We start from the raw sequence: 14,492 nt of genomic DNA, 5'->3' as shown, positions 1-14,492 counted from the left end.
TTCAAATATTTTTTGAGTTGTACACTCTTTCCCTTTATGGTACATTCAAATATTGTTTTGTAATTATACACTCTTCCCTTTATGGTACATTCAGATATTGTTTGTAATTATACACTCTTTCCCTTTATGGTACATTCAAATATTGTTTCGTAGTTGTACACTCTTTCCCTTTATGGTACATTCAAATATTGTTTCGTAGTTGTGCACTCTTTCCCTTTATGGTACATTCAAATATTGTTTCGTAGTTGTACACTCTTTCCCTTTATGGTACATTCAGATATTGTTTTGAAGTTGTACACTCTTTCCCTTTATGGTACATTCAAATATTGTTTCGTAGTTGTATACTTTTTCCCTTTATGGTACATTCAAATATTGTTTCGTAGTTGTGCACTCTTTCCCTTTATGATACATTCAAATATTGTTTTGTAATAAAAGCTATTATTCATTTCACAAAATACATTAAGACATAACTACACATCAAATACTGGACACTATGAAATATGGATTGAGTTAGCCTGCTTCAATGATAGAGCCACCCAGTGGCACAGCGGTATGTCTGCGGACTTCTACTGCTAGAAACCGAGGTTCAATACCCATGGTGGGCAGAGCACAGATGTCCCTTTGTGTAGCTTTGTGCTTAATAACAAACAACAACCAATGATAGACGTTTACACAATGATATTTATTACACCAACACTCTTGTTTCAATTGGGCTAATTGAAGCCAATGACAAATAAGTAAGTAAGACATTAACATCATCCAAAGGCTTCTCAAGTTTCAACATGTTAAAAACTGAGAAAAAGAAAACACACACAAAACAGTAACGTTCAGACAAGAGAATTGTGCGATTCGAAGATTTTCAAAACCAAATCGGTTCAAACCATTCTCAGAACTAACTGCAGCATCAATACAGGATATGCATAAAGTTCGAATCAGCATTACCTAGAACAGTTCAAACGTGGCTGTAACAAGCTAGTCTGCATTAATTTTGAGCCGCTGCATAACGGCTCATAGAACGGCTCCGAGGTGTTGTTTTTGTGTGTGTTTGTTTCAAGTACAAACATTTAGCTCATAGATCCATCTCATGACCGATTTAAGATCTCATTACAGCCATGGCTGTTCAGAATTCCCTCTTGTTGTTGTTTTTTAAACTAAAACCATGTTCAAGCGTTCAAACCTCTAAGGATTAACAGAAAAAGTGGGACAGTATGGACGGACGAAATCAATATTAAGCTTTTAAGAAACTCTGTACTACATTTATTTTACAAAGACGCGACCATGAGAAGTGTAAGCAAAAAAGTGCAACGTGTATTGTTCTGTCGCGCAGGAGCGGAGGATATCGTTGAACTTGATGATATTATGAAGTGGAAGTATAGTGTCATATCTTCCTTGTAAATTACGCAGTACTCAGTGGATCAGGTTTAATTGGTCATAGTTGAGAATTTCAGCAGGATAATAATCCAGAACATACTGCCTTGCTAAATAAGAGCAGGGACGGTGCTAGCAGGGGTGGGGTGAAGTTGACTTCCCCAAGATAATGCAGTCCATTAATCTAGTTATATTTGGCCCCGTTATATGTCTCATTGTCCCCACCCAGTTAAAAAAAAAGTGGAAGCCAGGGCGGAATAAGTGGTATTTGGAGGAGAATGGAAATAACTGATGACATACGAGCTAAGAAATGGACAGTCCAAAGTCTCGATGCTAATCCAATTTATAATTTGTGACACCAGTTGAAAAATTAGTGTTGCAAAAAAGAAGCCATCTTCTCTATCTTATATTTGGAAAGCAATAATAATAATGATTGAAAGAAATATCAGTTGATGGTCCTAAAAAATTGATAACATGCATGCCCGATCAATGTCGTCATAAAGCTAGGGTTAAAGGGGCCCCTATCAAATACTGAATATTCAATTTGTTTTGTTTCAAGATGAGCTTTTTATGTCTAGTAAAGTAACACTGAATATAACTATAACACGTTAACCAAAACAACACTATTCTTTTTCAAGCTATATCTTGGACTCAGACTTTTGATCGAAACAGTAAAAGTTTTTTGTTCTTTTTCAAGATAAGAAAACATTTAGAGATAATTTCACTAAGAAATCGAGATATAGGGGGCATATAGATGTGACATATAAAATATGCTTAAAACTGTTGTCGGTGGTGATGGTGTCGTGTAAAGCTATAAAAGGAGCTGTCTGTACTCTGCCCACCTAAGGAAATCGAACCACAAATGTTAGCGTTGTAAGTCCCTAAAAATTACCGCTTACCCATCGGTAGACAAAATCAAAAAATACCTGACGTACGTGTTTACTATTTTGGTTCCAAATAAATACAGTGTATAATTACTACATTATTTTCCATAATGAGGCACTTTTAGCTCAGTGTTTAGAGTTACCATAAATCCAAAAGAAGATAAACCACATACGTCAAGGATAGCACCAATCAGAGAAGATGTATTACTATGAAAAGCTTACAGAATACTGCCGATTATTCATTTATCGATCATTTAATTTTTTAAACTTTATCGGTCGTTTAAGGGTCCATTAGAAGATACCCAGAATATCTCATAATTAATTATAAAGTGTTTTATTAACAAGCCTAAGAAAAAGATTAAAATCTTTACAGCTGCCAATCAGAGAAAAGTTGATGTATCTTAGATTATGACGAACAGTAAGTAATACATAAAAGTTTGCTTACTTACGTAAACATGACTCTTGAGTTTATAATTATCAAAATAAAACTAATTAATGGCAGACGTTATTCAAGGGGAAAGATGATAGATGGAAAGCCGTTGGACAATCTAACTTTCTCTATATACTGAACGGTAGCTTTTATCTGATGATCCATATATTTGTTTTGTTGTTAAGCGTAATGCTATCTGCGTTGTGCTCACCGTAGGAATCTAATCTCGAATTTTAGTAATATAAGCCCTTAAGCTTAACCGATGAGCTATCAGATGCCGCTGGTGAATGATTTTAATTTTGCGCAAAGATACACGAGGGCTCCACTAACCGTCCCTAATTTAGCAGCAAATCCTGGGCTACTCTTTTACCAACGAATAGTAGGCGTGACGGGGATTCGAACCCGCGACCCTTAGATTGCGAGTCGAGCGCTCTAATCACCAGCCCGTGATGAGTTTTTTGTAACTGCAAATAGTGAAAACCGAATAGTTACGAACATATAATTCAAAGAATTTTATACCTGAGAAAGTTAAGACGATGAAAACTTCAGATAAGTTTTTCACTTTTTTTTGCGCAAAGTAAATTTTTATTCTCGCGTTAGACTAGGTGCTATTTATATTTTAACATTTCAACACTGGAACACCGAATTTGATAAATGACGTAGAAATTACTAAAAAGCATATTAGCCATTCATTTTTTTTTGAATAAAATGTTTTACCTAAAGTTCAGTTGAAGGACAGATATTGGTATTTAAGAGTGGTAACCAGTTTGTAGATGTATTGTTCTTGTGGTTTCTTGTGCCTTTTTCTTAATCCTAAATTTTGATACAGATGTGAACAGGTGAAAGAAATTCAACATTTTTACTTATTGATGTTGTTATTAAAGTTGTTGTTTGTGGTTAAGCACAAAGCTACACAAAGGGCTATCCGTGCTCTGCTCACCACGGGTATCGAAACCCAGTTTCTAGTGGTTGTTATTAAAACCCAACAACAAGATATGTGGTTTAACTTCCTACGAGGAGAATATGTTGTTGTTATTTTTTAGCGGTTCTACTCTAACATAGTTTGTGCAAAAAAGAATAACGAAGTTGGAAGACTTACTACTTATGTCCGTCAGGAGACATTTTGACCATTCTGCTTGAGAAATTTTTTTATCGTTGTCAAAATCACAATGTCTGACAAATTTTTTGGCACAATGATGCGGTTCTATGGTTTTCTTCGCCATCCTACGAAGACCTCGAACTTCTCTCCTTCTCAGCACATTATCTTTGTCTGTATCCAGTTGGTCAAACTTCCACCTAATGACCCTTTGGGTCTCTTGGTTTGCGGGTAGCCCTGAAACAATTGATAATTTAAAACTAAAAGGGTACACGTGAAAAATTTTAATAAATTGACATATGTTTAATGTTGTAAGAGAGTGTAGATCCTTATAATTTATTTTGTTAAGATTTTGAGTTGTGTTTTTGCGGGATATTTAAGCCACCCCATCATATCATATGTAAAGCGCATAAGCTGGCGAGACAATGGAGCTTTGCAATACTGTCCAGTTAGCTTACAGTACCAGTTCCAAACGGCTGCGATTGGGCTAGTCTCTCTTTGTACCGGTTTCAAATAGCCTGATAAGCCTGGCCCTCTCGTTGAAAGACCGGTTTTTAACCGCTCTGATAGGCCTAGTTCTCGCGTCCTTTGGATACATATAATTCTCCTAATGCTTATCAATACGCTAGGATTAACCACTTGATGTACTACAATACTTACACAGATTCCTAGCTCCAACCACCGGGTAAAAATAATACCTCAACGAAACCAGCACAAGTTAACAATACACATAAAACTCTTTCACATTTTACAATAACTGTAGCGGTTTCTCCGTATGCCTACTACCTCAACGGGGCGAGAACAAGGAATTTTAAAATTTATTATCTTTAACACTAGCTTAGCAGAATATGAACACAAAATATTTATCACTTTTATTGATAATAATAAGAATAATAACATAGGGAGATCTTGTGATATCTATAGTAATATATTCTGTCTAGTTTGGTGGTGGTGGTGGGGGGGGCATAACACACAGAGCCCTAAAATTCTTTAACCGACACTATGAACAGAAAATTCAACACCTCTTTCTTACAAATAACAAACAGATTAACTTATTGGAACAAGAATAAGTAGTGGGTAGACCCCAATCCAATATTTATACGGGAAAATAGAGCCAAACCTTAGACGTTAAAGTCCTAGTTTAGCCAACAACCAATGGACTAGGACCAAAAAAAATGAAATACATATTTTTGTTACCATAAAATAAAAATATTTTTTGTTTCCTGGTAAATGATCCCATGTGTCATATTAAGCACAGAAAATTAGCTGGAACAAACGACTGTTTTTTCAGAATATGTCGCACATACCCTACGAAATATCAGCTTTCCTACGTTTTCGTGGTTCAGTTTTATGAAATGGATGACTTCATGCAACAACTACTATATTTAACGATGAACCGTCAGGAGTAACTAGAATGTTCGTCAAACTTTTTATGATGAAACTGAAAAATTACAAAGAAGTAACTATGATGAGTCTCAATTCAGGAAGTCAGGGCAGGTTACACTAAAATACTGAGAAAATTTTATAGGGGGCGCCACTGATTGCATCCACATGGATGAGTCGAGAAACTAATGTTAGTATTTAAATACAATAAACCGACTTTTTGGAAATAGGATTAGAGAAAAAAAGCCTTTTCTCTCCTATCACAATATAAAAAACTTTTTGTTTAAGCCTAATCTTTATTATTATCTGAAGTGTAAGGTCGTTCTTTTTTTCTCTCTAACTTTCTTTCCAAACTTTCTAAATCCCTCCATGGTTTATTTTAGATATACGTAATCCATGTAACTAATACATTGTTTTAGCACTGAGAGGTTGGAAACAAATAACTCAAGCAATTTGTCTTTTAACTTGTTTTTTACGGTAACTCTTTGTTTAAAAATTGCATTTAAAATGTCCAACATCAACTTAAGGTTCAGTAAACAATACCATGTTGTCCAGAAAAAATTTTTAACAAAGAGTTACTGGAAAAAAACAAGTTAAAAACAAATTACTTGAGTCATTTGTTTCCAATCTCTCAGTGTTAAAACAACACATTAGTCACTTGGATTACATATATTTAGAACAAACCATTCAGACTCAGAACAAGGAAAACTTATTTCATTGTAAATTAATCCAATAACATCTCTCCAGTATGTACAAGAAATTCTGAACAACAGCAAAATAAACCGACGTTTCCGTGTTACTTGTTTACCTATTCTTAAAGTTACAGAAGAAACGTGTATGCATATAAATATTCAAAGCACCACCAGATTCGAAATATCATATATTTTTATTTTTGATTTCGGCAGGTTGGAAGCGTTTTTTTACCAATAATATGTTTCATGTTTTTCGACTTTGTTAAAAATTATGTATTGGTTTTAATTAAGTTGGCTGAAGAGCAGTGTTAAAGCTGCGAAAGCGCTACCAACTTACCGAAATCAAAAATATAAATAAAAAGATACGAACGTGGAGGTGCTTTGAAAATCTATATATTTTTATTACGCTCGAGAAGATCGTATTTGTAATTAAAGGCATGTATAACATTGCATGCAAACTTATAATTCATGTCATGTTTTCGTGTGAGTTAAATCAGAGGAAAAAGAATGAATCAAGCATGAGTTAGAAGATAAAAAAAAAAGCCAAGTCCAATCATCACGAAAGTTTTTCTTGTTGTAAACGAGTTTCTGTGTTAAGCAACACAGGGTGATTTCGCAATGATTTTAAACAATCAGAATCTGTAGATATTTTTTTTTTATCTTGATTGTATTCGAAACAATGTATAGAGAAAAATAAAGCGTTAGTCCTTTGGTAAACATCAAGAAATGGCAGAAGATTGTTAACTCACACGTAAGATAACTAAAACGCTGAAAATTGACAAAACTAGCTTCCAGAAAACAAAGAGTTGTTTACAAAATATTAGAAAAATAAGAAACTCGAAAGGTGTCGCTAAAAATTCGCAGTTCCTGTTTGTCACTTTAAAAATAATACACGATTTGTGTATGCAACATTACTGGACACGTACATTACAACTCCCAAGTATGGATGTGCCAAGGAATACAGGGTGGACTAAAAAATTTAAGATGGAAAGTTTCTTTTACGCTTCTGATTAGGGCTGTGTGTTTACGTACGTGTAGAATGAAATGTAACATTACAAACACTGACATGTTCACCTCTTTCCTAACTATACTCAACAAGTAGTCATTAGTATCCAAATAAAACTTCCTCGTAGTTAAACCTTGGAGTCTTTGATGGGGTCGTTTATCCCATGTGTCACAAAAGGTGCCGTACAGTAATAATATTTTATTTTGTTTGAACCTCAGGAACTTCAACCTGGCCCTTTTAGCCCACGTGTCGTACAGTAATAATACTTCCTCTTGGTTGGTCTTTGACCTAACATTTATCCTTTGTATCGCATAAGGTGTCGTTTATATGACTCCAAGGTTCAACACGGAGGAAGTGAAGTGTTATTACTAAACGACACCTTATGCGACACATGAGCTAAACGACCAGGCCATATGACCCCAAGGTTCAACCAAGAGGAAGTGAAGTATTATTACTGGCCTAGCCATTTAGCTCATGTGTCACATAAAGTGTTCAGTAATAATACTTCACTTCCTCTTGATCGAACCTTGGGGTCATATGGCCTGGCTGTTTAGCACATGTGTCACATAAAGTGTTCAGTAATAATACTTCACTCCCTCTTGGTCGAACCTTGGGGTCACTGACCTGGCCGTTTAGCTCATGTGTCACATAAAATGTCATTCAACACCAATATTTTATCTTGGTCCGCCTTGCACACGATTGTCGATCAGAACAACACATGACGTGTGAATGTTGCTACAACAATACATCAAAATAACTAAAGCTCCATCCTTCTGAAGTATTTTACCAAGCAAGATCTTTGGTAATAGTGTAAAACATTAATCTTTTGAAAGTGCTGAAAGGGCCACACATACAACATCCTTCATGTCACGACAGTATTCATGTGTAGTGTAATAAGCTAAAACTATTCAGAGCCACAAATGCAACATCCTTCATAGTGAAATAAATAACTACCGAAACAAGTAAACGTCGAATTCTATTGGTTAAACATTAATACTGTGTATATAGCATTTCAATGTTCAATCATCCAATAAATGTCAATGGCCTCTTCAAATAACCAAACGGAGAAGCCATCAAAACGAAACGTTTAAGTCTTGACCCACTTAGTTAAAGAATTTGATTAATATTCAGCTATTTACAGAGCCTGGATGAGAGTGAACAGCTAGGTTGTTGCTTAAAACTATGTTATTGAAGATCAACATGGATACGATGGAGAGCAGTTCACTTATAAACAACATGGACAGTCTACATAAGATAACAAGGAATTGGTGATTAGAAAGTACAGAAAAATCTGACTGGAATTAGATTTTACTTATTATGCATAAATGTTTTACTTATTTATTACCTACAAATACATCGGTAAAATACTTAAATTTGTAGTTGGTTAAAGAAAATATTAAAAGAAAAAGAAAGATCGACTTAACAGCCTTGTCTGGTATGTAGGTGACCCTTGTCAAAATATTCAATTTATCTGTATTGTACTTGTAATAGATTGGATCTAATGTCCAGTAAACACCATTTCGAACATTAGATGCTTTTTTTATCCGAAATAGATTCTATTCATGTGATGGAAAGTGTTTCATGTTGTCTTATTGAAAATCTGTCCCATAATCAAATTGTGATGAGGATAAAGAAGAAGAAAAAGAACGAAGTAGTGACACTAAACACTCTCCACTTCTCACTCATGACTGATGTCAGTATGTAGGGTAACGCAGTATCGTATACAGGTATTCTACTGGCATGTATAACAACACGGTATCCTGTACAAATATTATGTAAGTATGTATGATAACGCAGTATCCTGTACAGATATTATGCCGGCATGTATAACAACACAGTATCGTATACAGATATTATGCCGGCATCTATAACAACACGGTATAATACCTGTAAAAATATTATGCTGTAATTTATAACAACACAGTATCCTGTACAGATATTATATCAGCATGTATAACAACACGGTATCGTATACAAATATTATATCGGCATGTATAACAACACAGTATCGTATACAGATATTATATCGGCATGTATAACAACACAGTATCGTATACAGATATTATATCGGCATGTATAACAACACAGTATCGTATACAGATATTATGCCGGAATGTATAACAACACAGTATTCTATACAGATATTATGCCGGAATGTATAACAACACAGTATTCTGTACAGATATTATATCGGCATGTGTAACAACACGGTATCGTGTTCAGGTATTATGTCGGCATGTATAACAACACAGTATCGTATACAGATATTATGCCGGCATGTATAACAACACAGTATTCTATACAGATATTATGCCGGTATGTATAACAACACAGTATTCTGTACAGATATTATGTCGGCATGTGTAACAACACAGTATCGTGTACAGGTATTATGTCGGCATGTATAACAACACAGTATCGTATACAGATATTATGCCGGCATGTATAACAACACAGTATTCTGTACACATATTATGTCGGCATGTGTAACAACACAGTATCGTGTTCAGGTATTATGTCGGCATGTATAACAATTGTATCCTGTACAAACGTATAAGCTCACGAAACAGTTAGTATTGGCTATCTCCTGGTATAACTAAGTTGGTTACGTCATTGTTTAATTTTGTAAGGAAGAAAGCAGTGCTGAACATTCGATCAAATTACTAAACCCACAAGAGTGTTTGTTATTAGACAGCACAAAGCTTTTATGTATTTGTCCTATGTTTTTTGTTTTTTTTCTACTCCCAAGGTAAAGCGCTCTGATCAAATTCCATCTACAAGTCACAATTGCGAAGAAACCTAAGCCTACGATTGATTGTCACATTGATCTGATCACGAGATGTTCTTGGGTCACGTAACTCTTGCCTCATCTGGGGGTTTTGTTGGATGGCCCCGACCTGGACTTTGCCCGTCACGTCCTTAGCTCTCCTTCTGTGTTTAACCGGTCTCGTTTTTTTTTCCCACAGGAGGTCGCTTTGGTTCCAGCCGACCGACCTTCGCATTCCAAACGAGGCGATTGGCGCGTAGGTACACAGTATCGGGACAAATGAGTAAGTAATAAAAAAGATCAACATACACTGATGCGTGTAAATGTTTTCTGATACACCATTGTAATTTTATTTACCCACAAAAGGTTCAACTAATTTTATTGATAAGGCACAAGAATTTGAGGTTCCACTTCATTAAGACATAGGGATAAACCTTCACCACTGGTCTGGCAGGAATGTAACAATCACGTGATTCATGCGCAATGCAAGGCCAGCTTTCTTTACTAAGAATAAAAAAAGGAAGACGTCATAAACAACTCTTGTACGATTAAGATACTCGGCATTTAATAATTTTCTTTTCTTTTTCTAACGTTAGTGTGCACCTTTTATTGGTCCCAGATTTAGGTAACCAGTGTAATTTACGAAAAGAAACAATATTCACAAATACGAACAGTCAAAACCTCTGACATAAAGTAAAAATACATGACAGCGTAACATGGTCGAAACAATGCATTAATTTAACATAAAACTTAAAACTTTACAAAAATATAAGTTTGGTACAGCCCCCCCCCCCCATCCCATTCCTCCGAGCAAAACCAAACTGTGCAAGCGCCTAAAAACCTGAGTTTTGGGATCAAGACTAGCGGCACCACTAATATTTTAAAATATACACGCAACGGAGGGTTTGAGATATCAAGAGGACGAAGACGGCCTGAAAATCCAGGGATTTACGCTCGAATAACATTCATCTTTATCAAAAGAAAGTTGAGTGAGATCACTTTACATTTTCTTTTCTTTTGTTTTTATATATTTTTTATTACTATTAATTATGCAGCGTATTCTGCTTAATGGGTACGTCACTTCTGAGGATACTAAAGGAACAGAACCAATACAGCTAGTAACTACCATAAAAAAATGTCAACGTGTCTCATTATCAGTTTCTCTCTAGTGTCAGAGTCATGAAGGAACAGAACCAGTAAGCTAGTAACTACCATCAATAATGTCAACGTGTCTCATTATCAGTTTCTCTCTAGTGTCAGAGTCATGAAGAAACAGAACCAGTAAGCTAGTAACTACCATCAAAAATGTCAACGTGTCTCATTATCAGTTTCTCTCTAGTGTCAGAGTCATGAAGGAACAGAACCAGTAAGCTAGTAACTACCATCAAAAATGTCAACGTGTCTCATTATCAGTTTCTCTCTAGTGTCAGAGTCATGAAGGAACAGAACCAGTAGGCTAGTAACTACCATCAAAAATGTCAATGTGATTATTATCAGATTTTACTTAATTTTGAAAAGTACAAACACACACACACACACACACACACATATATATATTTATTTATAATGTAAAATACCACTTCTCATTTAAATCGGGAACTTACCAAAGTCAGGCGGGTTCTGTAACAGTTCGTATTCAGACTTGAAGATTTTCACCAGGTTATTATTAAACGTTGTTTTGTCAGTGCTGCTGCAACCTAAAGAAAGAGAAAAAAATCTAACATTGCATCAAAATAATTTCCTGTATTTTTACTAAAAAATAAACGCTGGAGGAAATAAAAATGTTCGTTCGAGTTGAATGCATCTTCAAGTAGAGTGTTAATTCTGTTTGATTGCTGAAAATGACGAAACTTCTTCTGAACGCTCCGACTAAATGGAAAGTATACTGCTAAAGAGCTCGTAAACACATTGTAATAGTATGATTAACACAGATTTTACTTTCTTTCGCGCCATTTTATTGTACGTAATAGTAGTGACACCTAGCGCATTTAAATTATGGTAGTAACTCCTTTTAATTTTAAAGAGTAATTTAATACATGTATGTGTATTATTGTAGATAGATCAGGATTTGTGTTTTTATTGTTTGTTTGTAGTCAGGCACAAAACTACACAATGAGCTATTTGTGCTCTGCCCACCACAAGTGTCGAAACCCGGTTACTAGCAGTTTTTATCGAAATAAATTATAAAATCATTATAGAATAGATAAATGCATTCTCCTAATATAGTTATGTCACATCGATATATAGGCCCGGCATGGCCAGGTGGTTAGGGGGCGCTCGACTCGTAGTCTGAGGGTCGCGAGTTCGAATCCCCGTCCCACCAAACATGCTCGCCCTTTCACCCATGGAGGCGTTATTATGTGACGGTCAATCCCACTCTTCGTTGGTAAAAGAGTAGCCCAAGAGTTGGCGGTGGGTGGTGATGTCTTACACTCTAGTCTTAAACTGTTAAATTAGGGACGGCTAGCGCAGATAGCCCTCGTGTAGCTTTGCGCGAAATTCAAAACACAAGCAAACAAACACATCGATATAAACAGTGATTTGAAATATCATTATTTGTTTAACATAGCTTAATCGGACAAAAATATTGAAAACAAAATAAGCTTTCGAAGGTTTTTGACGTTAATTTTAAGTAGGTCGGTGTTTTAAAGATCATACCTTATTTTGGTAGAGGGGAGACTACCCGATGCTTGATGCGTACATGACTAGCAGTTCTTTACTTACTGAATGACAAGACTACTAATAATGTGGTCAGAAGTCTGCGGTTATGATATTTCGAGACGTTATGACAGGGAAGTTGACAAGGGCTCAAACTCTAGTAAGATAACTCAATAAACAACAGATTGAGGGACGAGCTGCCGAGCCAGACTGATAGGCACGGTTCTAAAAAAACAGCACACAAATCACTCATTTTCAAACCCTGTCAGGTCCATGAATCAAAGAGATTTATGAAAACGTCACCACGAGCACGAAGGCCAAGAGTTTTGGGGTCAACACTCTTCAGAGAGAACATAAGCGGCGAAAGCACGTGCAGCAGGTGAAGTCTGGCGCCACAGTGTCCAGTGAACGATGTTTAACTCCTACGCAGGAGCGGCGTCAACAGCTATTAAAACCATCAGACGAGCTTATCATTTGATTATTATTCCATTGGCTCTTTTACAGTAACAAAAAAGATCAACAACAACAAAAAAAAACTCGTTTCTCTACTGTCAGTGTCTACTACCTGGGCGCTACAGCATATGTAACCTTTGACATAAAATAAAGGACAGCGTCCCCAAGAAGCGTCTTACTAGATCCTCTAATACGAAGCCCTACTATACCTGTAAATGTGAAATACGGTGTTGTTGATTTTCGAGAATAATTATTACAAACACGCTTAAAAGGAAATAACGAATGATAACTATAAGTTATCAAATGAATGTGTTTTTGAATAATTTATTTTCGGAAATTATAGGTTTTGCCACGAAAAGACTTTAGTTTAATAGAAATGATATACAAACTGTATAGTTTCCTTCCTTTCATTCTGTGAAAAGTTACCGTATTTGCTGTTATTTTGAACCACGTTTTTTTCTCTTGTTGAATATTGAAGAAAAATCTAAAATTGTGTAATTCAGGTAACAGAATATTATAAAGAAAAGCTATGACATAATATATGACTATAATAAGTTTTTTTGTTTTTGTTTAAAGACAGCAGAAAATAAAGTTGTACCTGAACATATGTAAAAAAAGTGTACAGAACACCTGAATTCTGGACCTGTGTTCGTACATTCGTCGTGAAGTGGTACTGTACCACTAGCGAATGTGAACGGCTAATTGTTTTCTACGCACATGGGCCAGGTAAGGCCTAGTAGTTAGCGTGCCGAACTGTGGATCTAATAGTCCAAAGTTCGAGACGTGATGCATTAAAACGTGATTTGCACTGTGGATGTGTTACTTTCAGCTGTGGATGTGTTACGTTCAGCTGTGGATGTGTTACTTTCAGCTGTGGATGTGTTACGAAACTGACAATCAACTCCATTATTCACTTGAAAAATTCGAACAAAGCTTATTTTTTAGTGAGTGGATGCTTTCTCTGGTCAGAAGTGCAAAATTAGGGATGGGTACAGCTGATCTCTAACTGGCCTTTTAGACAAATCAGCATAAGATGTCGATTTAGAAAGTTCTGTAAGCGTTCAAATTTGAAGTCCATCATCAATTAAATTGCACATTTACGCGAAATTTTAATTTTCATAATAGACCTGGGAATGTCGAGGATATTAATAAGTTGCATAACTCTTATACATTGTTGAAATATATATGTATGTATGTATATACAAGTTTGGTGGTTTGTTGGTTAGTTGTTAAGCGCAAGGCTACAAAATGGGCTGTTTGTGTTGTGTACACCATGGGTATCTAAACCCGATTTTTTATGTTGTAAGCATGCAGACTTATCGCTGAATTACTGTGGGGCTACAAGTTTGGAAAATATAACAGATAAAAACGAATAGAACTTGGACAAAGTAAGTTAAATCAGTGAGGCTGCTGTTGTAAAACTGTCTTCATTTGTTGAATATTAATATTAAAGAAAAGTTACTTAAAACTTTACCCAATAAAATCTCGAAGATCTAAAAATTCTTTAAATTCATATAAAGCCTAAATTTTATGCTTTCTCCTTTCTTCTAAGTAGAAATTATTCACGTACTGTCGTAAGCTATATTTTCATGTTGTAATATGTTTATTAGTTAGGGGGCGTAGAACACCTGGAAAGTTCCAAGGATGTGACGTCAAATGTTTTTTTTTCTAGCACATTCGAAGCTATATTATAAATACAAGGAGTGTTGAGAGATGGTGAATACGGAGTTGTTTCAAGATAATAGAGTGAATCAG

At 35.5% G+C, this 14,492-nt stretch overlaps 1 protein-coding gene across 2 annotated transcripts in view; it reads right to left on the bottom strand.

Annotated features, from left to right (window-relative positions):
- Nucleotides 1-14,492, bottom strand: part of LOC106469958 (SPARC-related modular calcium-binding protein 1-like) — a 104,244-nt gene that overhangs the window by 41,514 nt on the left and 48,238 nt on the right. For both annotated transcript variants that reach the window (XM_022398521.1, XM_022398522.1), the window contains exons 5-6: nt 11,231-11,323; nt 3,782-4,015 (exon numbers count right to left, since the gene is read on the bottom strand). In XM_022398521.1, coding sequence (XP_022254229.1) covers nt 3,782-4,015; nt 11,231-11,323 — 327 coding nt within the window. The remainder of the gene's footprint in view (nt 1-3,781; nt 4,016-11,230; nt 11,324-14,492) is intronic.

The sequence above is a fragment of the Limulus polyphemus genome, unplaced genomic scaffold (genome assembly GCF_000517525.1).
Source record: "Limulus polyphemus unplaced genomic scaffold, Limulus_polyphemus-2.1.2 Scaffold3742, whole genome shotgun sequence".
In the NCBI taxonomy this organism is placed as follows: Eukaryota; Metazoa; Arthropoda; class Merostomata; order Xiphosura; family Limulidae; genus Limulus; species Limulus polyphemus.
The sequence above is the reverse complement of the archived record's forward strand: the minus strand, read 5'-3'. Positions and strand labels throughout refer to the sequence as shown.